The sequence below is a fragment of the Stenella coeruleoalba genome, assembly GCF_951394435.1.
Source record: "Stenella coeruleoalba genome assembly, chromosome: 16".
Classification (NCBI taxonomy): Eukaryota; Metazoa; Chordata; class Mammalia; order Artiodactyla; family Delphinidae; genus Stenella; species Stenella coeruleoalba.
Window position 1 is genome coordinate 36387169 of NC_137162.1, and position 17690 is coordinate 36404858.

Consider the following 17690-nt stretch of genomic DNA (forward strand, 5'->3'; position numbering starts at 1 on the left):
TCTCCAAGCTTTTTACAATAAAATAATAAAAATAAATAATAATAAAATAATAGTAGTTCTGAGGGGTTTGGTTTCAGGTGATTTTTACACTTCTTTTTAGGCTTTTTGTATATTCCAAATTTACTACAATAAATATATATTCCTTTTATAATCATACATTAATAATATTTATTTTTATTGGCTTATTTTGTTCAAAAATATGGGACTTCCAGTAATAAACACCATCTTCATCAATTTTACAGATATAAACTGTCTGCCAATAAAGTACAGAAACTACGTGTTGCACCAAGATGCACATAAGGACTGCTTCAGTTTCCAAACTGGCTCTAACATTTACTGGCTCTAACATTTACTGGCTCTAACATTTACTGGCTCTAACATTAACATTGTCCAAGTGAACTTGGACAAGTTCTCTCTCAATGCCTACTTCCTTAGTCATAAAATGGAAGATAAAAAAATGCCTATCCCTAATATTTGTGTGAAAATTAAATGAGATGATACATGTAAACTCAGAACAACCAATCCAGACTAAGCTCCTATTATTATTAGCATTGACATCATACATTGTTTATTTTGAAAAACAGAAAACACTATTAATACCCACTCTTAGAGGAATGTTAAATAGTCATCTATACAATAAAACATTACTTAAAAAGAGATACCTAAATTCTGCTATAAAAAATCTTAAAATTATAATATATTTTTAAAGCAATTATTTATATATAGTTGATCCCATTTATAAAAATAAAACCATACAAGCACTATTTACATATATTTATTATGTAAAATGCATATAAAAAGATCTAAAAGAACACAGAAGGATTGACTGTCAAGAGTGGTCATATTTAAGAAGAGAGAAATGAGACTGGGGAGAAGACTTTCACTTTTACCTTCATTTCTTAAAAAATATTTCCTGGGCTTCCCTGGTGGTTCAGTGGTTAAGAAGCCGCCTGCCAATGCAGGGGACACAGGTTCGAGCCCTGGTCCAGGAAGATCCCACATGCCGTGGAGCAACTAAGCCCATGTGCCACTTTGCGCTCTAGAGCCCGCGAGCCATGACTCCTGAGCCCGTGAGCCACAGCTCCTGAAGCCTGCGTGCCTAGAGCCCATGCTCTGCAACAAGAGAAGCCACCGCAATGAGAAGCCCGTGCACTGCAACAGAGAGTAGCCCCTGCTCGCCACAACTAGAGAAAGCCTGCGTGCAGCAAGGAAGACCCAACGTAGCCAAAAATACATAAATTAATTTTAAAAAAATTTCCTAATAATGTATTATAATGAAGTTTTTAATTGGAAAAAGAAGCCATTTTTAAAGAACTGAGTAACTAGCTCCATATGAACACAAGTCAATTATACCATGTTTGATAATGCTTACTGATCATCATGGTATTCAGAAATAGTATCTTAAACCAGGAAGTTTCTATACTCCAAGAATCTTCAGCCAGGATATCACTTAACAGAAATAAACAACCTATATTACAACAATCTAAAACAAAAAAACATTTTAAGAGGACGTCCCTGGTGGTGCAGTGGTTAAGAATAAGCCTGCCAATGCAGGGGACATGGGTTCGATCCCTGGTCCGGGAAGATCCCACATGCTGCAGAACAACTAAGCCCGTGTGCCACAACTACTGAGCCTGTGCTCTAGAGCCCGTGAGCCACAACTACTGAGCCCGCGTGCCTAGAGCCCGAGCTCTGCAACAAGAGAAGCCACTGCAATGAGAAGCCCACGTACCGCAACGAACAGTAGCCCCCGCTCACCACAACTAGAGAGAAAGCCCGTGTGCAGCAATGAAGACCCAACACAGCCAAAAAAAAAAAAAATTTTTTTTAAATAGATCAGAAAAGACAAAGGAATGGTGTTCTAGCCTATCCTGTAGTAAAGTCAAGAGAGGCAGACCAGATCTCACAATCAGTAATTCAAAATCAAACTACACAGGCCTTGCTCATACATTACATTTGATAGAAATGAGGAAAATGTATGAAGGCTTAAATACAGCCTAATGGTTATTTCCTTATTTGTTTTGTTGAGGATACTATGAACAATATGTGGACTGATAATAGGAATGTAAATCCAAAGTTCCCTCTGGACTACTTAGCTAAGTGAAAGGAACCTAACAAAAGGCAATAAGGTGCATAGGGCTAGGACTGCAGTTTATATTTTGGAGTAATTTAATCCATTTACCTGTCATTTGCCCAGAATTTATAAAGCTTTCAAGCCTGTCTACCACCTATAGAAACTCTAGTCTTGATCCTGAGGTGTTAAAACCGAAATGTCGTTCGAAATTTATTTTACAAGTTCAGAATCTACACTAGATCCAAAGGTAGGTAATTTATATCCAATGAAGGGAGAAGCAAAGGCTGCCCTGGCCAAAATTTCATTCCTAGAAAGCAAACAATTCAGGCTTCTGAATGACAAACAAGTGCTTTTCCAAATTATGATTTTTAACTTGCTGATCTGACTAAACATTTTCCGATGCCTAGTTACAGTTTAGGTCGTTTTTACTGTCTTACATTTCTAATCTAGTCCACTTTGAAATACTTGTTGTGTGGCCTGGAAACTTTCTGTGTATAATTATCAGAAACAACATATATTTTTGCATTTTATCTATGGTGGTATTTTTTGGATTTTTCTTCCATTAATCAAAAATTGTATAACTAAATACAATAGAATAGATAACTATAGAATAGATAACTAAACTGTATAGTCACACATGGAGTATTACACAGCAGTGAAAGTGATTAATTATAACCATACATAAATGTCAGGAATATGATGTGAAAATGCTCAGAACACGACATAATGTTTAGAGATAAAAAAACAAATATGATTTAACTTATATTTTTAAAAGATTAAAAAAAGATAAACACAAAACATTCATTACGGTAACCTCAGTGGGGGTAGGAAACAGAAAATCGATGAGACCCACAAGCATTTGTTGTATCAATATTCTTCAGACCTTACACATTTAAGTATTCTTTTGTAACTAACTCAAGGTAATGAAAAATATTTAAAATTACTTCAGCTTTTTAAAAAAGTCTAATTATGATTCAAAATCCAACAGTCATAAAAGAAAAATAAGTTGCTCCAAGGCAAAAAAAAGAACATAATCAAAATGAAGAAAAACGGCAATGTGGGGGAGAGATAGGGGGATATCTATAACTAATATCCTTCAAAAGTTAATTTCCAGAAAATATACAAATCAATTTTCACTGCAAAGTAAAGGAGCTGCTACAGTGGAGGATTACTGGACTGAATGTCAATATTATGACGTAGAAAAAAAAATATATATATATGTGTCATCTTGGGCATGTTACTTAACTTCTTGTCTCATATGTAAAATAGGATAGTAGTAGTATTGTTGGGAAATTATGTGAGATAGTATATGTAATGTAGAGCACTTAGAATGGTCTATGGTTCAACCAAAGACTATATATGTGTTTGCTTTCTTCATGGTATTTTATTGTGTATATGCAATATAATTAATTTAGCTAGTTTCCCATTGATCAATGTATAGCATTTTCAATTCCTCTGCTATTCCAATGTTGTTGTCAATATCCTTACATATCCATTACCACTGGCAAAAAACAAACAAACAAACAAAAAGATAGTCTCCTTATTTTTCTCCTAAAAGATTAGCTTTTCATATTTAGATTTTCATTATGCTTATGGTTGTTTGATTTTTGTATTTGGTTTGTATTAGAAATCTATGACTATTCCCACTGCCACCCTTAAGTAAAATAAATCACCCTTAAATTAAAAAAAAAAAAAGTTAATTTCCTAAGTATGTAACAAGCTCCCACAAAGCAATAATAAAAAGAAAAACAATAACCCAAACTAAAATACAAAGAATATGAATATACAGACCACAGGAAAAAAAAATACAAATGAATTTTAAACCAAAAAATGTTCACTCATAATTAGAGATATGCAAGTTAGAATTATAGTTGAGATACACGATTTACATGTCAAATTAGCAAATATCAAAAAAAAAAAAAAATGATAGGGGCTTCCCTGGTGGTGCAGTGCTTGAGAGTCCGCCTGCTGATGCAGGGAACACGGGTTCGTGCCCCGGTCCGGGAAGATCCCACGTGCCGCGGAGCGGCTGGGCCCGTGCGCCATGGCCGCTGAGCCTGCGCGTCCAGAGCCTGTGCTCCGCGACGGGAGAGGCCGCGGCGGTGAGAGGCCCGCGTACCACAAAAAAACAAACAACAAAAAAAAGATAAAATACTACTTTGTGGATAAGAGTATAGATAAAAATACTCTCTTGTTCTCATACATTAGTTCTGGTGAGTAAACTAGCATAATCTCTAAAAAGCATAATAAATATCAAAATTACAAATGTACAAACTGGTGACCCATAAATTCCACTTTTAGCAATTTATACCAGAGGAAGACTTGCAAATGTTCAAAATGGCATCACTGCATGATTAACTGAAGACTGGAAATTACCTTAATTGTCCAACAATACGGGGCTGATTAATGGTAAATAAATGTTCAGTCATAAAAAAGAAAAAAAGCTCATTTGGAGACTCTTTATATCCTGAGATGGAAATATTGAGAGAAGAAAACCAAGGTTCACATAGTGTTTATAGGATGTTTCCATTTTTTATAGGAAGAGAAGGAAGGAAAAACAGAGGGAGGAGGGAGAAGTGAAGAGAAAAAAAATAGTTGGTAACATCTGACACCTTGGAGGGAAACTTGATGGCTGGGAGGCCATTTTTTCCCTCACTACACATATTTTCATATATTTTAAATTTGGAATCATGTGATTATATTTCCTATTTTTAAATCAAATTATAATAAAAACTTGTTACAATTGCACTACATACTCTCCTAAATACTATCTGCAAACAAAAGTTTGCTATTTACTTTTCTGGGGGGACTTGAACTTAGCAGCCCTTAAAAGAAAAAAAAAAACGTTCTAATCTTACCTAAGGCACATATTTTTGTTAATATTAGACATCCTTCAGTTTGTTTAATCTGACTAAATTTTCTTTTGTGAAATAACTTTTCTCACCATTTAAGAAAAATTATGGAGTTGACAAATGTTCTGGTCAATACTAAACTTAGTGTCTAAACTTGATATATAAGGGAAACAATCTTTATCATTTAAATTGGCCACACACTTTTTCAAATAACCTACCTCTTTCTGTACTTGCTCAATCTGCTTTTTGGCATCTGCCAGTTTCTCTTTCAGCTCAGCATAGTCTTCTTCCTTCTTCTGAAGATCTGCTTTCAGATTCTGGCTAAGAGCAGCACTTGCAGAGAGCTCCTCTTTCAACCTAAAAAAAAAAATCACTTATCTATAGTGACATATCACTAATCACTTAGAATCATATGCATGAGCTACTAATAATATACAAAATTAGATCTTTTCACAAATTTGGAATGTCCAAACCATGAAGAAATCTTTCAAGGAGGATTTCAGGAGATTTTATAAACAGATCTTTGCATATAACTTTTGGTTCCAAAGGTTTATATAAACAAAATTGAAGCTCTTCAGTCATCATACATGTTATACTTAACCAGATTAAGATATGCCCACCCAGATTCTTTAAAAGCTACACAGAAAAGTGAATAAATGCTTTCCATATTTTCAAACATTTTAATAACTTTTAGCTTACTTTTCTGTTTCTTGCCAGTTTGTTTCTTTTTCTTCTTCCTTTAATTGAAGTGAATGCTTTGCATCTTGCAAATTGTTTGTTAATTTTGTGATTTCTTCTTTCAATTTGACTTCCCTTTCACTTAAATCTTTGGCGTTTTTGATAGAATCTTGAAGATTTGCTTGAAATTCCTTCAGATTTCTTTCTTGCTTTAAAATGATAGATTCCTTTTCCATAATTTCTTGTTCTAACTTGGCTGAACGGCTACATTCATCTTTCTGAGTTTCTAACATTGCTTCAAGTTCCTTTATTTTCACCTTATAGCAAGTAACATCTTGAGTAAGTTCTGAAAGTGCTCTCTTTCCTTCAACTACATGCTGTACTTGAATATCAAGACCAACAGTTTTTTCTCGCAATTCTTCCTTCAGCTGCTGTATAAGACTTTCTTTTTCTTTTAGTAGATCTTTATTCTCCCTCTCCTCCGTTTTTAGTCTATTGTTTGCATCTTTACAGTCTTTTACTTCTGCCTGTAATTTTTCAATTTGTTCTTCCAGTTCCTGGATCTGATGTCTTTTTTTGGAGGAACTCTTTACAATCTCCTTACATTCTTCCCAAATGGCTTCAACAGTAGAGTGGAAAGACCTTTCCCTACCAAGTTCTTGAATACCATTTTCTTTAACTTGCTTACTTATCAAATAATCATTATCCAAAAGATGTAACTGTGTATTTGGCAAATTATCCTCTTGAGAACCATGTGACAGATCCCTGAGATTGAGTAAATCTATGTCTGAGATCTCAGAAACTGAATCAAGTGTACGCAATTCATCTATTTTTGCTTGCATTAATTTTATTTGTGAAACATTATTTGTGATGTTTCTTCTAGCAGTTTCTATCTCCTTTGACAATTTCATGATCCTCTCCTCCTGTTCTTGATTTATACCTCTCTGCACATGTAATTCAGAAATCGCATTGTCATAATTCGACTGAATTTGTTGGACCTCTACACTAAAACTACAACTCTTTTTTTCAGAAGAAGAGAGTTCCTGCTGCAAACTGACAATCTGTTTATTTAATTCTGCTTTTTCTTCCTTTTCATTTTTAAGTTCATTCTCAACAATGAGTAAACGTGTTTTCAGCTCTTCATTATTTTCTTGTAAAACTCTAATGTTTTCCTCATCTTCTGAAATGCTCTCTTGCATTTCTTCACTTTTCTTTTGGTTTTCAGTGATGGCTGGACTAACATGTGTAGGTCCTTTAAAAATAAAAAAAAATTATTATTAATCTAGCAAACCTTAATAAAAATCAAAAAGTTACCATATAAGCCAATATTCAAACATAGGAAACATATGAAAGCACGCTTTTAATGAAAAACAGAAATAAGCTATTGAGTAAAAAAGAAAAATCAGGTTGCAAAACATACATAGCATACACCAATTTACGTAAAAATTGTAGTTCCATTAAGTCACAGCAGAAAAAGTTAGCAAAGGATGTGCAAGAAAATCCTGGTAACTACTTCTGAGTGGGATTACTAGTTACTTCTACTTTCTTTTTATAGCTTTTATGTTATTTAAATTGTCTACTACAAATCCTTATTATTACTATGAGATAGAAGGTAGGGAATTATACCCTAAGGCAGACTAAAGAACAGTCTTAAAGTACAATTATACTGTAGATCTACTAAATTAGTGATTTGCAAACTGAGTACCTGATACTTTCACAGGTAAAATTAGGAGAAAAATGGTTAAATTTATGCCAAGTCTAATGTAGCCCTACCCTTCACTAGCTGCATAACTGTCAATAAACTGCTTGACCCCATGGCTGCTTCCTCAAATGGAAAATGGAAAATAATAGCAATAATACCACCTATCTCAGAGTTACTGTGAAGATCAAGATAATCAATGAGCTTAGAACACTGTGCTTGGGATATAGTTAGATATTATTAGAAACTGAAAATCTGTACAGAAGAGTTCAGCTAATTAAAAATAAATAAAAGTTTGTCTTTTCCAGGCTTAATATCTACATTTCTAAAATAAGGATATTTCTACCTGTCCTACTTACTACAGGATAGTGTTAAGAGGGCCAAATGAGTTAATATATAATGTATGTTAAAGCATTCTGTAAATGTTATATAAGTACAAGAACATAGTTGGTATAGATTAAACTATGTCCAGAGAAGATGCACTATTAGCTAAAACTTAATTCTTAATATTTGACAAATTAACTCATCTCACACAACTGTCCAGTATAAACTATGTTCAAATTTTTCTCACAGAATACATGATTAACTCTTGAAACATAATTCTCAATTCTCCAGATACACAAATTTATCTTTTTATGTCTCATACAATGTCCATTGATAAAATAACTGATCTGATGAGTGTCTCATATCCTAGGAAAATTACTTCAAAACATATAAGAATCTGATGCTTTGGTTTTTAAATTTTTTTCCTGTTCTATTTCACTTCAAGGTTTGATGTTTATATGTGTGAACTTTATATACACAACTCTAATACAATTTTTATGAATTTTCTACACAATAACTGTACTGATATAATCAACTCAACATGTCCTTTGACCTTCACTCACTCCCCCACTGGCCACTTATCTGTCAATTTTACCTATATTTTTATTTGGTAGTCTCACTAAGCATGTTGAGAATCGAATTCCTCATGCTTAAAGGCCTCAGATATAATATGAAATCCATAAGAGCAGAAGACAGTTATAAGGGAGAGATGGATTGAAATTCTCCTCACTAAGAAACCTGTTACTTTCAGTTGGTAACTGTCCAATGAATCTTTAAAAAGTGTATTTTATAGTTTTCTTTTTAGTGTGTGCCACCATATTATACTATGCATCTGAGCACATTAGATTATACTGAAATAATATGTTTACTTGTCACTCTCATTTACTAGATTCCAAACTTCCTGACAGCAGACTCTCTGTGTCTAATGCATCTTTATATACATGAACAATAATCCTAAATGAACTTTTAAAAATATTTATTTATTTGTTTTGGCTGTGCCAGGTCTTATTTGCAGCATGCAGGCTTCTTAGTTGCGGCATGTGGGGCTTCTTAGTTGCAGCATGCATGCAGGATCTAGTTCACTGACCAGGGATTGAACCCAGGCCCCCTGCATTGGGACTGCAGTCTTACCCACTGGACCACCATGGAGATCCCCGTAAATGAATTATTTCTGAAATTTAGCTACATAGCTTATGTTCTCCTTTTCTATCTCTAAGACGTATCATTATATCAGAAAAACATAACTTTTGTCATCAGTAAACTATTCTGGTTCTAGATATGTGCAAATTTATAATCTAACATGCCTCAGTTATATTAACTTGGTTACTTTAGTGCAATTTTGTTTTAAATTTTAAGCTGTTCTCTTTACAGCACCTTTTTTATAACAGTGGTTCTCTAGTTTTAGAGAATTGGCAAAAGAGCTTATAATATAGATTCCTGAGAACAAATACCAAACATACTGACTTGATAAATCTGGAATGTATTGTACACGCAAACACTTTGAGGGTACACGCACACTACTCCAGGAATCTATTTTTCTAAATTTCTGGAAGACCTTGATAGTCACCCGTGTAATAACATTTGGGATCTAAACATATCAGTTTGCTTCATTACTAAGCCCCTATATGGCAGCCCTACATGTAACTGTTCCATAAGAGATAAATGTCAAATATCACATAGTAATGACATACAAGCCCTTAAGTTTTTCCTCCTGTCTGTGGAGGCTCTCATGCAGCCTAGATGAGAGATAATAGTACCCTATGTAACGAATCTGTTCAATTAAGAAGGCATTTTCAAGATCATGAAAAGATATTTAAAATTAAATCTACTATCCTACATACAAATAGGTTTCTATCTTCCTATATGCTAATCACAGTTGACATTGTGAGAAAAATAAAGAAAAAGCACAAGCATTTATGAAAGGTCTTTCAGATACTATTATATAATGCGGGGGAAAAAACTTAAGTGACTGTACAAGATTTTTAATCGTATGAACCCATTTGATAAATTAAAATCACAGCTCTCTCCCAGTATTACCCAAATAAAAAAGTTAGACAAGGACACTAGAAAAAAGAAAATTACAGGTCAATATCACTGATGAACATAGATGGAAACATCCTCAACAAAATATCAGCAAATCGAATTCAACAGCACATTAAAAGGATCATACATCATGATCAAGGGGGATTTATCCCAGAGATGCAAGGATAGTTCAATATATGCAAATCAGTAAATGTGATATACTCTATTAATAAAATGAAGAATAAAAATCATATGATCACTTCACTAGCTGCAGAAAGAGTATTTAACAAAATTCAACATCCTTCATGATAAAAACTCTCAACAGACTGGAGAGGGAACATACCTCAACATAATGAAAGCCATATATGACAAACCCACAGCTAATGTCATCCTCAACCATGAAAACCTGAAAGCTTTTCCTCTAAGATCAAGAACAAAACAAGTACGTCCACTCTCACCATTTCTATTTAACATTAGTACTGGAAATCTGAGCCACAGAATCAGGCAAGAAAAAGAAACAAACTGTATCCAGATTGGCAAGGAAGAAGTAAAACTGTCTGTTTACAGATGACAGAATTTTATATTATAGAAAATCCTAAAGACTCCACCAGAAAACCTTTAGAATACAGAAATTCACTAAAGTTGGAAGATACAAAATCAATATACAAGAAACACTATACAAAACAAAAAACTGTACACTAATAACAAACTATCAGAAAGAGAAAATAAGAAAAGAAAACCTATTTACAATAGCATAAAAAAGAATAAAATATTTAGGAATAACTTTAACCAAGGTGGTGAAAACCTCTACACTGAAAACTATAAAACACTGGTGAAAGAGAATGAAAAAAGACATACAAAATAAGGAAAGATATTCCATGTTCATGGATTAGAAGAATTAATATTGTTAAAATGTCCATATTACCCAAAGTAATCTACAAGTTCAATTCAATACCTATCAAATTTCCAATGGCATTTTTCACAGAAATAGAACAGCAATCTAAAAATTCACATGGAACCACAAAAGACCCGAATAGCAAAAGCAATCTTGAGAAAGAACAAGGTTGGAGGCATTACACTTTCTAATTTCAACTATACTATAAAGCTACAGTAATCAAAACAGTATGGTACTGGCATAAAACCAGATTCATAGACCAATGAAATAGTTTCAAAAGCCCAAAATTAAACCCACACACATATGCCCAACTTATTTAACAAGAAAGCCAAGAATACTCAATGGAAAAGGACAGTCTCTTCAATATTGTGTTGGGAAAACTGGATATCCACATGCAAAAGAATGAAATTGAACTCCTATCTTACTCCACTTATAAAAATTAACTCAAAATGGATGAAGGACTTAAAACATAGCACCTGAAACCATAAAACTCCTAGAAGAAAACATAGGGTAAAAGCTCCTTGACACTGGACTATGCAACAGGTTTTAGATATTACACCAAAAGCTTGAGCATCAAAAGCAAAAAATAAATAAGTGAAACTATATCAAACTAAAAAGCTTCTACACAGCAAATCAATCAGTCAACAAAATGAAAAGGCAACCCGTGGAATGGGAGAAAATATTTGCAAACCGTCTATCTGACAAGGGGTATATATATAGGGAACTCATACAACTCAACAGCCAAAAAACCAAACAATCCAATTTAAAAATGGGCAGAGGAACTAAACAGACACTTTTCCAAAGAAGACATACAAATAGTCAACAGGTACAGGAAAAGGTGTTCAACATCACTAATCATTAGGGAAATGCAAATCAAAACTACAGTGAGATATCACTTAACACTTGTTAGGCTGTCTATTATCAAAAAGAGATAACAAATGCTGGCAAGGATGAGGGGAGAAGGGAATCTGCACACAGTTGATGGGAATATAAAGTAGTACAACCACTAGAAAAACAGTATAAAGGTTCCTCAAAAAATTAAATATAGAACTATCTTATGAGCTAACAATCCCACTTCTGAGTATATATCCAAAGGAAATGAAATTACTATCTCAAAGTTCATGCAAGTTCATGCTCTATGTTCATTGCAACATTTTTTACAATAGCCAGGACATGGAAACAACCTAAGTGTCCGTGGATGGACGTATGGATTTTTTTAAATGTGGAATAAATATGTATACAATGGAATATTATTATTCAGCCTAAATAAGAAGGAAATCCTGCCATTTGCAATGACATGGATGAACCTGGAGGGCATTATGTGAAATAAGTGAAATAAGCCACACAGAGAAAGAAAAATATTGTATGGTATCAATACGAGGAGAAAAAAAGATCCAACTCATAGAAACAGAGAGTAGAACGGTGGTTGTCAGGGGATGAGGGGTGATGGAAATAGGGAGAGGCTTGTAAAAGGGTATAATTTTTCAGTTTAAGATGAATAAGGTCATAGGATCTAAGTATAATACAGTGACTATAATTGATAACATTGTACTGTATAACTGAAATTTGCCTAGAGAGTATAACTTAACTGTTCTCACCAAAAAAGAAAAAAGAGGGGGAAAATAGGTGAATAAGTGAGGTGACAGATGTATTAATTAATGGTGATAAGGTGGGAAACTTTTCACAATGTATATCAAATCATGTTAAACATTTTAAATATATTACAAAATTATTGGTCAACTGTACCTCCATAAGGCTGAGAAAAAAATCCCAGTCCTCTCAAGATACTGATGTCCCCAGTGAGAGTATCCCCTCACCCCAAAAATCACTATATAATTTGGAAATCTCACCTCCCTACTCCATCCAAGAATTTATCCAGTTTTACATTCAGTAGTGTACATGTGAAAGCAAGTTTTATTTGTAAGTTTCCATTTTTCAAATACAATCCATATTCTTTTCCTTCACCGGATTGTTTAAATGCTCTTGGGCAGCAGTAATTATGTAATATCATAACAGGATTCCAAGATCTCTTTAACAGACTAACTTTAAAAGCTCATTGGACAAGGTTTTACTACCTATAACTTACCTTGTCTCTTCTGCCTCAAAAAGGACAGGAAAAACATGGCATTACCCCTGCTCTATAGCCTGCTTTCTGAAAAGCTGTTGAGTTTATTTTTGATGATTTTCCTATGTTTGTACTTACATTTTCCTAATTTAGTTCCTTCAGTTTATTCAAAGGATTCCATCTACTCTGGAGACTTAGAGATTTACCCCTATTTACGTTACAACAAACTTGCCCATTTACTCTTATGAATTTTTAAAAATAATGTTCAACCAGTGCATTATTTTTATCAGACTGTCTCCTAACATCTTACAAAGCTGTGGCAAGTCATCCCAAAGTGGAATAACTGGCTTTTCCACTGATTCATACCTCTGTTCTACTTTCCATTTAAGTAATTCTGAACTTATGATGTAATTTTCTCACCTATGACTTCATCAGTGGAAATGACTAATCCTTTTGCCCTTTAAGAAGACAAGTTATAAAGATGTCTGAACCCTTTATCAGGAGAGAAAGATGGGATCTAAGCAAGTTAAAAATGACAACAATCAGAAATTCAGAGCTCACAAATAAATCCTGAATATCCTGAGAAGAGATTTGAGTCATGCATACTATATGGATATAGTCCCTAAACCCTGAAGTGAATTACAGTAAGTGCAATAAAGCTTTTGTGATCAAGTAATGTTGTTCTCTTAATTTTACTATATTTCAATAACTAGGATAGGACTTCCCTGGTGGTGCAGTGGTTAAGAATCCGCCTGCCAATGCAGGAGACACAGGTTCAAGCCCTGGTCCAGGAAGATCCCACATGCCGCGGAGCAATTAAGCCCGTGTGCCACAACTACTGAAGCCTACGTGCCTAGACCCTGTGCTCCGCAACAAGAGAAGCCACCGCAACGAGAAGCCCACGCACCACAACTAGAGAAAGCATGCGCACAGCGACAAAGACCCAATGCAGCCAAAAATAAATAAATAAATTTATTTTTAAAAAAATAACTAGGATAATTACATAAGGTACTTCAGATAATTTGTTTTGCACCTGATTTTCTTGTTCAGATATTCATATTATTCTTTCAGAAATTTTTATGTTTTATATCAAAAGATTCATAGAACATATTCAGAACAGCCTTGTCAGTGAGAAATTAAAGCATTAGTCTAGCAATAAAGATGAAATAGGTTTTACTGTATATAAACCTAATATAGGTTAACATAAAAAGTAAACATAAATAGAAAGATAATTACTTTAATTCAATATTTCTATCACATTCAACCTATACATATACTGCTTACCTATATTTTGCTACAAAAATTAGTTCTGGTTGAAAAGTTACAGGTAAGCAGATTGTAGCATATCTCTGGTTTGTCTCCTTTATCACTATTCTGAAGGCTTATTTCTTGAACCGTTTACATGGTTATCAGCTTCCCAAAGTACAGATACAGGGACCTCAAACAAGTAAATTCACTTTCATAGGGAAATGGCTTTGCATTCCCTTTAAGAACAGAAAACATACATTCAGTAAAACTATCAACCCCCTAATCCTATCCTAGTATTTATAGGAGTCACATATTTTGTTCTGGAGATTTTTTAGTAGCAGGTAGAGGGGAAGAAGGGGGGCTATAGCTACAATTTTATGATCCTTTATGTAGTCCCTTTAGTCTCTAACAACAAATAATTGAGAAATAGCCACAGTGGTTACGAATTTAAGGAGGAAAAAAAATACTTTATGTTACCTAAACTTACTTAAATCTACCCATATCCAAATTATTTGTCACTAACAACTAGAGTTATTATACAATCACCTTCTTCATGAATGGGTTACCCTTAGGATTAGTCATACCACGTAGATCACTCGCTTCTGCCAACTTTCACTTCCACTTCCTAGTGATCTACTGTTCCTGCATTCTCAACTACCCTATATTCTCAACTACTCTGTGGCACCGATCAAGGTGAAAAACTAGAGGAACAGTGCTATGGAAATCATAACAAGGCTATACTCCCTGTAGCTAAGGTACCACTCCTTCAATGATAACAGAAGGTGACCATGCATATTAGTCTCAGTCTATTAGCTCACATTTTATTGGATTAATATATCTAGTGCTATATTATCCTTTAAGTTATCTACTTTTGAAAACATTAATTTTACTGAGGTTCTATGAGGTGTTTATTATATTGTTGTATTACCCAATTGTTTTTATTCTTAACAACCTCAGGAGGCAGGTATATTTAACTTATTTTACTCATGACCAAAGAAAGACTTAATTTATCCATTTTTCTCAAGGTGAAGCAGCTAATTAGGTTTCTTTGGGGTTTTTTTGGCTCATAATTCATAATATATTATTACTCATAAATATTAATAACATTCTAAATCCATCTTTTAAAAAAATTTTATTGGGGTGTAGTTGCTTTACAATATTGTGTTAGTTTATACTGTACAGCAAAGTGAATCAGCTATATGTATACATATATCCCCTCTTTTTTGGATTTCCTTCTCATTTAGGTCACCACAGAGCACTGAGTAGAGTTCCCTGTGCTATACAGTAGGTTCTCATTAGTTATGTGTTTTATATATATAGTATCAGTAGTGTATATATGTCAATCCCAATCTCCCAATTCATCCCACACACCCCTTCCCCCTTGGTATCCATATGTTTGTTCTCTGCGTCTCTGTTTCTATTTCTGCTTTGTAAATAAGATCGTCTCTAGCAATTTTTTCAGATTCCGCATATATGCGTTAATATACGAGATTTGTTTTTCTCTTTCTGCTAATTAGGTTTCTAAAGCTAATGCACCTTCTCTTAGAAAGGCCTCCCTCCCTGTATCAGACTGTAAAAGTTTTCCAAAAGACAGAATGAATAGCTTAGAGACAAGGTGAAAGCTGCCATGTTCTTCCATATAACCAGGGGTGTATAGTATAGAGAAGCATGTGCCCACTTTTTTTTAGTAATTTCATAGAAAACAAAACTTGACCACATTTGTCTTTAGTAATGTTTAGCTCAAAGTCTTACTGTCAAATGGCTTTTTCTTCAAATGAAACAATGTGGAGAAATTTTGGCAGAAAATGTACTCTAATCATGAAGATGAAAGTGATGACTTTTAACTACTACAGGCACAGAAGTAAAAGAATTATTGCCATGTTAAAGTGATAAAAGCACAATATCTAAAAACATACTTATTAAAATAAAGGCAGCTTTAAATATACCCATCCTCCAGACAGTTTATAACATGTTAGTGTAAAACTTCGGGACATTTATATTTTCTCAGTTTTTTTTCCTTAGATAAGTAAATTTCCTTCTCTTTACAGCCCTTCTGTTTCCTGGTTTAGGAGTCAGCTTTCTTAAAAGCCTCCTGCTAGCAGCTGAAGAGTACCTTTCTTTGCTGGTGGTTCATCTTGTTGAAGTTCAATTTCATTTAATCTTTTTCTTCCTGAATAGGTTTTAGTTTTGCTGTCCTTAGACATTTCAATCATCTCATTACAAACCAATTTATTGTTTATTATTAAAGTAGATGTACCAGCATTGTCCTAAAGTAAAATAAATTAAAATTAGTTCACATATAGAAAGCTATAATACATTTAAGAACTATATAAATTATGATTCAATACTGTATCATAAAAATTTTATTTTCAAGTTTATTGAAACATTTTCTAAGTCATTTCTTAAATCTCACCCTAAAATAACCAATGGCTCTAGGAAGTGAGCAATATTAACTAACTTGTACATTCACTAAGGACAAAAAAAAACTTGTTAAGTGTGTAGTTTCACCCCGATACTAAAAACAAATTCATCTTTAGATTTTCTAAGGGAATCAGGTGGGTTAGAGACTTATTTGCAGATAACCACAGAACCCTAAAACACTTACCCTAAGTCATAAACAAAATGTGCTTTGAAAAGAAAAATATGAAAACACTATGACAAAATTGTTTCTTATAGGTACTTTTACTTAAAATCTTGAGTAATCTTGAGTAACTGGAGAAACTCATCAATTGTTTTACAACCAAAGCTTCTCAAAGTAACAATGTCTTTGTTAGTTTGTTCACAAGTCACAGAAAAGGTTCTAGCCTTAGCTTCTAGCTTATGTATATCAAAGATACACAGTCTACACACTGCTTTAAAAGTGAACTCCTAGCACCACCTCCCATGACACCACCTTCAGAGCCCCGGTGGCAACATGCATCCGTGAGCCTACCCCTGGGCTGCCTACCCGAGGCCCACCTCTACCCACGGTCCTGTATATGAGTCGAGCAAACAGGATGTCTCTGGGCCCTTGTCCCCAGTGGGCTGGACAAGGGCTGCCCACCAACCTGGCTCCATCCACCTTTCATGACCAAATGATAGCTGGCAAGCTCTGCTACACAGTCCCTCTGCTACCTCCCACCCTACCATCTGGCAAAGGATGGACCCTCTTCTGTGCATTGACTACCTGTGGAGATGTGACCAAGTAGTGTGAAATGCATGTTTAGCAAATGTTAGGTACTGTATTTGAACCAATAAATGTGAATCCTTCTGCAGGTGGAAACAAACAAACAAAAAAAACCAAAAAAAAATGAGTTCCTAGTTTATCTAGATGATAAAAGCCATTTAGATTTTTATTTTTTAAGGCAAAGACTATGCCTCCCTAATAGGACAGCAGAAGAAAAGGTACCCAGAAAGAGGAAGGGTGAAACCTTAGCAGTTAAGTGTATGTTTATAAAGTAATTAAAAGTATGGTAAAGGCAGAGATTTTTTTAAAAGCAGAGATTAATTAAATCCCTACATACTGGTAGCAATCCATTTTTGGGGGGAAAAAAAACTATATGAGAAAACAAAACATCATTTTACATCGTAAAATCAGCAAATGTTCTTAAGAGACATAGATAAAATGACTTTAAGTCAAAAAGTAATGCATTATTACAAAAAAAAAAAAAAGCAAAGTCCTTTTAGATATCCCTAAACAAAGGATATCATGAAGAACAACCTACATGCTTTTTCACAATTAGTCCCTTGGTGTCGCTGATAAATGACAAAATCCTGGGGTAGAGGGATCAGACCTCTGACAAACTTTGAGTTTTCAAACAGACCATGACAATTTCAAGTTGTCTCCTCTTCCA

The 17690-nt window shown here is 34.1% G+C and overlaps 1 protein-coding gene across 6 annotated transcripts in view; it reads right to left on the bottom strand.

The window, feature by feature from the left end:
* KIF20B (kinesin family member 20B) overlaps positions 1-17690 on the bottom strand; it is a 75222-nt gene that overhangs the window by 27379 nt on the left and 30153 nt on the right. For all 6 annotated transcript variants that reach the window (XM_079900543.1, XM_079900541.1, XM_079900544.1 and 3 more), the window contains 3 exons: positions 15971-16124; positions 5626-6856; positions 5145-5283 (listed from right to left, as the gene is read on the bottom strand). In XM_079900543.1, coding sequence (XP_079756669.1) covers positions 5145-5283; positions 5626-6856; positions 15971-16124 — 1524 coding nt within the window. The remainder of the gene's footprint in view (positions 1-5144; positions 5284-5625; positions 6857-15970; positions 16125-17690) is intronic.